The sequence below is a fragment of the Orycteropus afer genome, unplaced genomic scaffold (genome assembly GCF_000298275.1).
Source record: "Orycteropus afer afer isolate SDZICR_OR568_19922 unplaced genomic scaffold, OryAfe1.0 scaffold00297, whole genome shotgun sequence".
In the NCBI taxonomy this organism is placed as follows: Eukaryota; Metazoa; Chordata; class Mammalia; order Tubulidentata; family Orycteropodidae; genus Orycteropus; species Orycteropus afer.
In genome coordinates, this window is record NW_006921884.1 from 1,001,109 (window position 1) to 1,012,145 (window position 11,037).

The 11,037-nt window shown below is 36.3% G+C and overlaps 1 protein-coding gene across 1 annotated transcript in view; it reads right to left on the reverse strand.

The window, feature by feature from the left end:
- IQCM (IQ motif containing M) overlaps positions 1–11,037 on the reverse strand; it is a 735,830-nt gene that overhangs the window by 466,133 nt on the left and 258,660 nt on the right. Inside the window, exon 11 of the mRNA XM_042782394.1 lies at positions 3,648–3,706. Coding sequence (XP_042638328.1) covers positions 3,648–3,706 — 59 coding nt within the window. The remainder of the gene's footprint in view (positions 1–3,647; positions 3,707–11,037) is intronic.

Here is an 11,037-nt window from a genome sequence, read left to right on the forward strand (position 1 = left end):
AAAAAAAAAAAAAAAAAAAGAAGTGAGGATTATGAGCCACAGCCAGTTACCCAGGGTTAAATTGTTGTTTTCTGATGGACTCCTTAGAGTCTATTTATTCCACACACTCGTAGTTAAGGGATCTGCCAAGGATTTGATGGGAATTTATATACAGACCCCAAGCTTTTGCCATTGTGGTATCCTTCATTGTGGGATTCCCTAACCAATATCCAGTTGTTCTGGCAACCCCAAACTCTGTCTCCTGGCATTGCACACCTATAACTCTATGGCTTTTTGTTGAGATCCAGCTACCACATCCAATGATTTGGGGGCTCTCACCTACTGCAGTTCTTTTCTTTCAAGGATCAAATAAATCTGCTCCAATTTCTATCTGCATTCCTTCACTCTACAGTGCCCTCAAATATTTGAGATTTTTCCAATATATCATTACTAACTGTAAGAGAATTAGCCTGATATAAGCTAATCACCATCACCAGAACTGGAATCCCTGAAGCAATTCTCTTAAGGATCCTACTAGTTCAAAGATAGTTACCTTTCTGCAATTTATTCTGAATATTAAAGTGGGCAATGTGTTTATGATGACACACTTTTACTTTACTTAAAATCCTCAAGCTATGTGAGGAGTGAAGGACTGTCAGGACTGAAAAAAAAGTCTAGGCTGTCAGGTCCATAAATACAAGGATTTTATCCTATCCACTGTCTTTAGCACCTAAAACAGCAGGTGTTTACTGTTGTTTGTTACATGAATAAACTATGGAACAGTGAAAGTATATTTTCTCAGCAGGGAAGGATTAAAATCTGTTTTTCCTTCTCCTCTGGAAATAATTTATTTAATTAATAATAATTAACTAATAATTGAGTATCTATTACCTTCCAGAAATTGTGCCAGGAGCTATTAGTAGAAGTACAAACACTAGACAATTCTCTCCTTCAGAGAACTTCAAACTTTAGTCACATATAGCTCTGGACATAATTTACCTTAAAATTTATAGTGATGATTCTACAATTGAAAATCTAGGTTTGAATTTATCTCTGTAACCAACTAGCTGGATAACCTTAAGTGAAATAGCCAACTTGTGGTAGTTAAGGTTGTGTGTCAACTTGGCTGGGCCTGGTTTTTGAGTGGCTGGGCAGCTGGATGTAGTTATTCCACATGCTGAGACAGGTAATCAACTCCATGGTGAAATCTACAGTGAGTAGATGAGTAGCTGCCTTAGGATTGTGGTCTGCTTTCAGTATATATGAAGAAGCTTTGAGGACAGTCTCTAGCTTTTGGCACATATGGATCCTGTATTTGGCTGTGTCTTCATCTTAGTGGCCTGCCACATTGTCTGACAGTCTTGGGATTGTTAATGGACTTAAATTAGTGGCCTGTCATGTTTCTTGATAATTGTGAGACTGTGCCATTTTACTTGTCGACTTTGGGTTTGTCAGCCTCAGCAGCCAGCAGCTGGTTCCCAATTTCAGTGGGCCAGGAGCAAGAGGCAGAGCTGAAGCCCAAGGTTGTAAGGCTTTCACCCAACCCCTAGAGCTAGCACTTTGTACTTGGGCTTTTAGCCTCCTAAACTGTAAGAGAATAAACACCTGTTTTTTAAAGCCATACATTTGTGGCATGTCTGTTAGATCAGCACTAGAGAATCAAAACACAACTTCATTAGTAAAATGTGGTAATAAAAATATTTACATCATTGTGTTATTATAAGAGTTAAATAAAAATATGTAATATAAATTCAAGTACATAATAAACACAGAATAAATATTATGACTCAATTATTCAACTAGCTCTCAGATAATGTCCAATCTTAACATCTGTTACACTGCATTCTTTCATATTCATATTTTGTCTAGATTCATCATATGGTGCAATTCCACTTGGCTTGAACTTTATGTCCAGATAAATTTTGGAATTCAGATTTTCTTCAAATTTTAGCAAATCCACACAATGAATACAACATATATTATATAATACCCAGGCAGGGCCTGAGACAGTGTCCTGTCATCAAACATTAATATAAATTATCTAATATAATTAACATTACTATTTCTGCAAAACATGAATATTCACAAGTGGGGTAAGTAAAGACTTTAAAGAATCATAATTATTTCAGGTCAGGTTTTGACACTCAAAGTTTTTTTCATCACTTTGGGTGGTGTCAATTCTCACTTTCTGAAGCTTTCTGGGTTTTAGAGTTGTAGATGAGGGCTATGGACCTGTATAACCACACATTTTGCAAACTGAGAGGCAAATGAAAGATGTGTAAAACTAGGCAGCCTGAGTAATGTATTTAAATAAACCTGTATATACTGGTAGGTTATAACCATCAGATATAGTTTCAGTAGACTTGCAAAACATAACATTATATTTCCAAACTAGTTGCTTCTGACAAACTTCACTAAGGATAAACATTATTTGCTATTTTCATCTAAACAACCTAACATAATGCTTTGTACCTCATTGGCACTAAAATAATAATTGGTGGATTAATGGAAGAATGTATATGGTCTGGTTACCTAGTGCCACTCTCTTGGTACCATATTCTGTTCTGGTTACCTAGTGCTGCTCTGACAGGAACATACCACAAATGAGATGACCTTAATGAACAGGAGTTTATTCTCTCACAGTTCGGAGGATTTAAGTCCAAATTCAAAGTGCTAGGCACTAGGGGCTGGGTGAAAGTCCCTCAACTTTGGGCTTCAGCTCTGCCTCTTGCTCCCAGCCCACTGAAGCTAGAGGCATCTCTTCACTCAGACAGCTACTGGCTGCTGAGGCTAACAAGCCCAAGGTCGGCAAATAAAATGGCACAGTCCCGATGTTACCAAACCACATGCAGGCCATTCATTCAAGTCCATTGAAAATCCAAAGGTTGGCAGAGCATGGCAGGCTGCTGAACAATGACACGGCTTCATGCAGGGTCCAAGCATGCCATAAACTAGAGACTATTCATTCCCCAAGGCTTCTCTTTATATACGGGAAGCGGACCACATCCCTAAGGCAGCTACACAGTCACTCACAGTAGAGTCCACCATGGAGTTGATTACCAGTCTCATCAAGGGGAATACTACATCCAGCTGCCCAGCCACTCAACCAAGCCCAGCCAAGTTGACATGAAAACTTAACCACCACAGTATTCTCAGTGAATAAGAAAATACGAGTATGAAACTTGCCCTTTTCAGAAGCTTCACTTCTGTCTTTCCACAACCCCTTCTTTCTGTTTCATCGTCTTATCTCTTTCACAAAATTAGAAGTTTTTCACTAAACTTTGTCAACAAAGTCAGTATATACAGTAGTAATGCAATCTAAGAATCACTAGAAGTTATTGGAAGATATGCTTTACCACAGTGGATTGTAGTATACAATGCCTGATATACTTAAAACAGCTGAAACATTCTTCCTGCAGTATAGTTTTCACAGCTTTCAGCCTAGCTTACCAAATGATCATTAATATACTACTACTATTACTAATTATGATTTCTGCTTGGTTGAGCCAAATTAAAAGGCAGCATCGAAAAAATATATCAACTTGAGCTTTTGACAAACTGCTTCTTCAAACCTAGATAAAATTTTAGAAATTGCACTGATAAAACTAACAGTACATTAACATAAACATTTCTGCTATAGTATATATATAAAAAAAAAAAAAAAATACCTGGGCACTGGCTCTGGTTCTGGCTTTACGGGTTTTTGTTCTGTTTTTAAAAGAGACCTCTAGAATAAGACAAAGAAGATTTAACATAAATAAGGAAACAATTTCATGGACTGTAAAATGAATTTTTAAAAACATCAAGTGGTACATTTGACAAACTGTTTGTTTAAACCTAAATACAAGTTTTAGAAACTGCATTGATAAAACTAACAAAAAATACATTAATTTGTACTTTTTCACTTATACTATAGAATAAAAAAGGAGCTCTGGTGGCATAATGCCTAAGGCATTTGACTGCTAACCAGGAGGCTGGTGGTTCAAACCCACCAGCCACTCCAGGGAAGGAAGGTTGGGCAATCTACTTCCATGAGATACTGCCTCGGAAAATCAAGGAGGGGTAGCTATGAGTCAGATCCAACTCCACGGCAGTGAGTTCAGTTTTTAGTTTGGTATGGCATTAAAAACAGTACCTGGGATTTTCCATTGATATTCCCTTATATTACCAGAAAGAAAACAAAATGTTACATTTTGTTATATATTATAAACTTAAACCATGGATACAAACCTGTAAGCACACGCAAAGGAGTAAAATCCCTAAAATTTCTCCATCACATTTTGGCACTCAGGGACAAATTCCAACTAATCATTGCAGTGAGCAAATAGCAATACAAATCTACTACCAAGGAGAATTGTATTTAGTTATTTATCTGTCCACCGTCTTATTAAAAACAATCCAAGGCAGCTTATAAAGAATACAGTACATATAAAAAGAAAATAAGATTTAAAAAAATATGAGTAGAATAATAATGCCAAATATTCTCTAATATTGCTTGAAGTATATGAAAGATATGATTCTGAAATTCAAAGCTATAGAATTTACAACAAAAATATAGTACTTCTAACATTTACACTAGCAATAAGAAAACTTGTTTTCTATAATAAATTTGTCCCACAAGTTCTTCAAAAGAAGCTGATATGATGATCTTCATCTATATCATCTGTTCCATAATCACGCTTGAATTTAATACAGATTTTTTAATATACTCCTTCAATATACACCAATAGTGAAGGAACAACACACGAAAACGAGCCTACAAGAAAGTAGCACTGGATTTACCAGGAACTTACTGCTCATTATTTGATGTTATCCAAGGATATAATTAAGTAAACCTAGGGGAATTGATGGGAGCTCTGGTGGCGTAGTGCCAGCCACTCCTTGGAAGGAAGATGGGGCAATCTACTTCTATAGTGATACTGCCTCGGAAACCCAACGAGGGGTCGCTATGAGTCGGGTCCAACTCAATGGCACATAACAACAACAACAGGGGAATTGATAGATTACATATCACTTTGTAATCTACAATGACAATTCTTTGGCACAAAATAGCTTTTGGAAAAAATGGGGAAGAAGAATATGAGGTACTCTTGATAAATGAGTAAAGAGCTAGGGAATTTGGGATTGGTGGTGTTTCCACTTCCCTGTGACTCTATAAAATAAAAGCAGTAGCAGAAAATTTCTTTGCTCTTGATCAATGATGAATTCATGAAAAATAAGGAAGATGCTTATGTTAATTTTGCTTTTTAAGTTTCATGTCTATATTTAATCCATATTTAACAAGAAAGCTAATAGAAATCACTTATATAAAATATTAGGTGACATGAAAGGTCCATGTGAAGAGGAAATGTAAAACAAAGTTGCTTCTGTACCACCAAAATATGCAGCATTAAGTCACAAAGTAATGGTTTAAATATTGTAAATAAATCATAAATCTCTCCTTTAGAGTTAAGCTTCATTCTGTTCTACCCTGCTCTCTCAGATGCAATTTTCCTTGCTTATATTAATTTCTATTTCAATGTATTCATTCCTTAAAATTTAAGATTAACCTATGTCTTCAATTACATTAGAACACAGTTACCTTGAGAATTAGTTTGCATCATTTCTCAAGTATTTGCTACTTTCAAAATTCCCTGATGGTGTTATTTTTTCCCCAAAATAATCAATCAACCTCAAAAATCATATTTCAAATTTATGTGTAACATGTTGGTGAAAATAAAACATGGAATAGGATGTTTATTTTAAATGCTACCCTCAAAATGTTCCATGACATATACTCATGATGACAAAAAAATATATTGTTCTTTATCTTTTTTGCCTATACTTTTGCATAAAACCATAGTGTAGTATGTGCTTGGCTTGAAACACATTGTCCTTATGTGATACTACTGTTTACACTTGCCAACTTATTTTTTCAACTGCTTCCTCTTGGCCAGACTCACTGAATTGGCATGTTTTTGTGATGAAAGGTGTCAAATGTGAAGGCTGCTAAGTCAAACAGTCTTATACAAACATTCTTAAGGAATTTCCTTCTTAAGATGCACTCTGTGTGTGTGTATGTGTTTTCCATTTGCTGTCTTGCAACCTCAGTTTGTGTTTCTTTCTTCTTACCTAACATAATTAGAAACTACTTTTTTTTTTTTTTTTTTGCTGCTGCTGCTGCTGCTGGTGGTGGTCTTTTTTCTAAGTCTTTAACCCTCTACATTTTTACAAAATCACCTCTTACACTATAAATTCAAGTCTCAAGTCCATTTTGCTTTGATGTCTCAACTCCATTCTCTCTCAAGATATTTCTCTTCTCTTTGCACAGCTGTCACCTGCTTCTTCTGACTTCTTCAAGCTCTTAATCTCTCCACAGCACTGTGTTTGGAGTGACACATCCTAAATAGTTGGCTGAAGATGTAAGTAATTTATTCAAACCCTCTTCTCAAAATTTTCCACTTTTTTTTTTTTTTTAAGCAACCTGAGTGGATTTATTCCAAATCACTTTTCAGACTACTCCACATATTTTCTCAAATGCCACCATTTCTCTGGTACCAAGTTTACCACCAATAATTTGCAAAATATTTATAATAAGTTATGTAATATCAAGCTTCTTACTAGAAGTAACTATCTAATCCATCAATTCTTCTCCTCTTTCAAATGTCATCTAAAAATACATTTTCCCCCTTTTGACAACACTACTGATTTCTTTCATAGTTTAATGTTTGAATTCTTTCATTGATTAATCATAGATTTTTACCTAGACTTTCAGTTTGTATCACAATCCTAGACATATTTCTATGTTACTAAGATTAGTATGAATATCTAGAATATGTTTGTTACACAAATGTAATTTATAATTGGTATATTACATAGCAACACTTATCCTTCAAATGTGGTGAAAGAATATTTTCAAAGTATCAGGGAATTTTCATAGTTTTAAACAGCCTGTTTATATATAAGCATATATAAACATACCATTAAAGGTGAAATGAAAGGTTTGTTTAAAAATAGGTAACTGTGAAGAGAAAATCATTAATAGCATATACATATAAAATTACACATTAAAACATGTGAAATAAACTGAAAAGCTTTCCTTCCAGGGTTGAATATTAGTGTTTCCCCTACAGAAGTCACTCATGTCACTAGCACCTTCTGTGAAATAGCAGTGAGATTCACTCCTTGTACTGGTACTGCTTCTGGTATGAGAAATGGCTTTAACAAGAAAATGTCAATGACTTGCACACATGTGGGACCAGAAGGCACAAAACACATCTTTCTGGTATTTTTCACAAGTCAATCTCCTTGCATTATTGAATGTTTGAGTTTCCAAGAACACACACAAACCACAGAGAGTTTTAGAGCTATATATCCCTTGGAAGTTGGGATCGACCTAGGAAGACCATACGTTCCTAAATCTTCTCTTGGAACAACATTGGCACTCTTTTTGAAAGGTGGTGCTCAAAATACAGTAATTATTTTACACGTCTTTAGAAAGAATAAGGGATTTTCATGATAATCTTGGTCTCTCTGTAAAGCCCATTACAATGACTTATCCTCAAAAATCCTTCCAAATTTCAGGTTAGGGAAGATTGAAATTTAACCCAGCAAAATGCAGGTTGTTCATCTATCAGTCACTAGACAAAGTTTTCTTAACCTCCAGGGAGTATCAAAACCATTGGAATTTAGTCTTTTATATGTAGGATTTTAAGCATGGCCTAAGAAGCAGTGAGAAGGCAGAAGAGGAGGAAAGAACTGGATAGGGAAGTTTTCAGCCCAGGACAAGTCCCTGTGATGGTTGAAACCCTTTTTGTAAAGTGTATAAGAGGACAGTTATTTCCAAGAATAGGTTCATCGTAAAAAAATAACACCACAGTATAACAATACACTCTAAAACACAGCAATTAAAAGACAATTTTAATAATTAAAAGATAGTTTTAATGTGTGGCAGACCTGATGGGAAAAATAATGCAATTCCTTTCTAGCCAAAAACAATAGGACATGTTGAATTTACTGCTTTATGATGTCTAAGGCTGGGTTCTCTAGAAGCAAAACCAGTAAGTGTATATATAGAGATTTAGGTCAAAATGTCTCACAAAGTTGTAAAGGCTGGCAAGTCCCAAGGCCATGTATCAGGCATCAGGCTGGAGGCTTCTCCTAACTCATGTAGCTGAAGGGCTTCACAAATGCAAGATCATCAGGCAACATGCAGACTGCTGGCTCATGAGCTACAGAGGCTGACAAATCCAAGATAGACAGGTAAGATGGCAGGCAGCTGGCTCACGAGTTGTGGAGGCTGACAAATCCCAAAAACTGCAGGTCAGATGATGACAAGTTGGATGTAGAATCCAGAGTACATAAACAAGCTTTGCCAAAATGTCCTATACATATTTTTGGATCCAGGCCACAACCCCTAGGAAACTTCTCTTAAAACTGATTGGCTGATCACATCAGATCACAATATGGGGAGTGATTACGTCATTACATAACTGCCAAACAACTATTGAGGATCATGGCCTAGATAAGTTGACATACAACCTTAACCATCAAAGTTCACCCACAGTCAACTTGGCAACTATACACATCTCCTTGAACCATGCGCAATCTCTAAATAAAGACAATTACAAAGTCAAACCTGAGCCTAGATACAACCAATGTGCATACAACCAAAACTGCACTAGCTCCGTTTACATCTCATATTCTTTAAGGGAGGGAAGAAAGTAAAAATAAATGATAGATTGACAGACAGATACAGATATATATATCCCTCCCCAACCCACTGCCATCAAGTTGATTCCAACTCATGGAGACCCTCATTGGGTTTCCAGGCTGTAAATCTTTACAGAAGTAGATTGCCTCATCTTCCTCCCACAGAACAGCTGATGGGTTTAAACCATTGACCTTCTGGCCACCAGCCAAATACCTTATCCACTACACTACTAGGACTAATGGGTGGTGGATGAAGGTCGTTCTAACTACCAATTGTGATAATGTGACCAGCTGTAGAAAACAGAACTGTAATTGTGGAGTATTTCTCCCTTGTTTTATTATACATATGTATACATATACATACATGTACACATATAATAAGAAAGGAAGAAATACTCATAGCAATTACAGTTCTCCTTTCTATAACTGGTCACATGGCCACAATTGGTAGTTAGGACTACCTTCATCCATTATCCATTCCATATACCCTTTACCCTCAGCAAACACTTCAGTTGATCATGTTTCTTTGCCGGGTGGGGTGACCCAAACCTTCATTCCTAAAGGCTCTGGACCATTTAATAGCCATATCAGAATTGAGTTGTACTTTTCCATTTAATTTAATTACAGGGCATGATAGTACTTAAAGATGCTCTAAGGGATCTCCTGTATTCCAGACATACTATTTTTTTACCTCCATTATGCAACATCAATCTGATTTCCCCTTGGTAATTAGAGTCAATCACACCAGCTAATATGATAACTCCCTTCTTTGCCTGTTGATCCAGAGCCATGAGGAGATCAAAATGACAAAGTGACATTCTTAACTTCCAAATGAATGGAGTCCATATATATTAGAAAAATCCCTAAACAGGTCTCTTGGAGTGTTGGGTCACACTTTGTTTTTTACCTTTTCTGGCTCTCTGGAACCTAAGTCTATTTATAGATCTCAAAGCAAAAATGGGTGGTAGAGATGGGACCTGGGAAAATTAAGAAATGTCTTATAAGGCATCTGCCTCAGGTGATGCCCCAGGCACCATCTCAGACTCTTAAGGCACAGGTAAATTAATCTCATTAAATAGAGGTGGAAGTGATAATGGTTTTCCTGGGAGAGTGGTTTAGCAGACAAAGATGGGAGGGTTGATGCCGCTGGCAACAGAATTTAGGGGCACAATATCCCCATCTTCCTGATTGTCTGCCCATACGTCCCCATCCTAAATTTTGGGATCCCATTTCTTCCCAATCAATGTCCTCACTTTAACTTCAGATATCATTCAAAGCTGAAAATTCAATTGGGCATTGTAATTCAGCCAATTGGCATTGTAATTCGGCCACTCTTACAATAAGACTCTGGGTTTGGTTTTAGACATTATCAGCTTTGTTATTGTTAAATAAGGTTTTCTTTCAGGGTATAAATGGCAACTTTCAAGTCTTTTATGAGGTGCTTGAGCTGTGACTCTGAAGCCCTGAGTTCATCTCTTTCTTTCACCACTTTGTGTAGCAAAATTAGAAACAACCAACCAACTTCCTTATACTTCTTACTCTGACAAAATTGTTGAAAAGTATCTAGTACGCAATCACCTGTAGCCTTGTTTCTCACAAATATTTGAACTATTAGTGGTTATATTTTACTTATTTCTATGGCCACCTCATGTCATGTATTAGCAGTATCTTCTTTACTACTGGAGGCAGGGTCATCAGCACCTTTAAGACTAGCCAGAATTGAGAACCAATTTAGAATACTTATCCTTACAATTTTGTCTCTCTAGAATACTCTCAGAACCATATCTCTTAGGCTAGGTTCTCTAGAGAACCAGTGAAGTGTGTATATATATACCTAGACAGAGATTTATCTCATGGAAATGGCTCATGTAATTGTAGAGACTAGCAAGTCCTAAGTCTGTGGGTCAGGTATCAGGCTGCTCCAAGTTACAGTGCCCTAAAGCACTTGGTAAAGGCAAATATAAATATAAATCATTCTCAGATGAATGCAGTTGAAATCTAAACTTCAAATAATACTCACAATATAATGCCAAGAAATATGAGTACAGAATCAGAAAAGTCATTAAATATATAGAAAAAAGAAGTAATTTCAGAGTTAGGAAAAGCAACAACCTACATATTCAGAAGTTCAAAGATCACAGATATTAAAATTATCATGTAAAGAATATAAGATAAGTCTGTCTAAAATGTTGAAAGAAATATGTTGAAGGAATCAAAAACTATCAAAATTACTATCAGATTACTTACAAAAGTAAGAGAACAGGACAAATATCAACAGCAACAGTGGCAACTAGAACATGTTGTTGTTGTTATGTGCCGTCAAGTCGGTCCCGACTCATAGCGACCCCTCCTGGGGTTGCCAAGGCA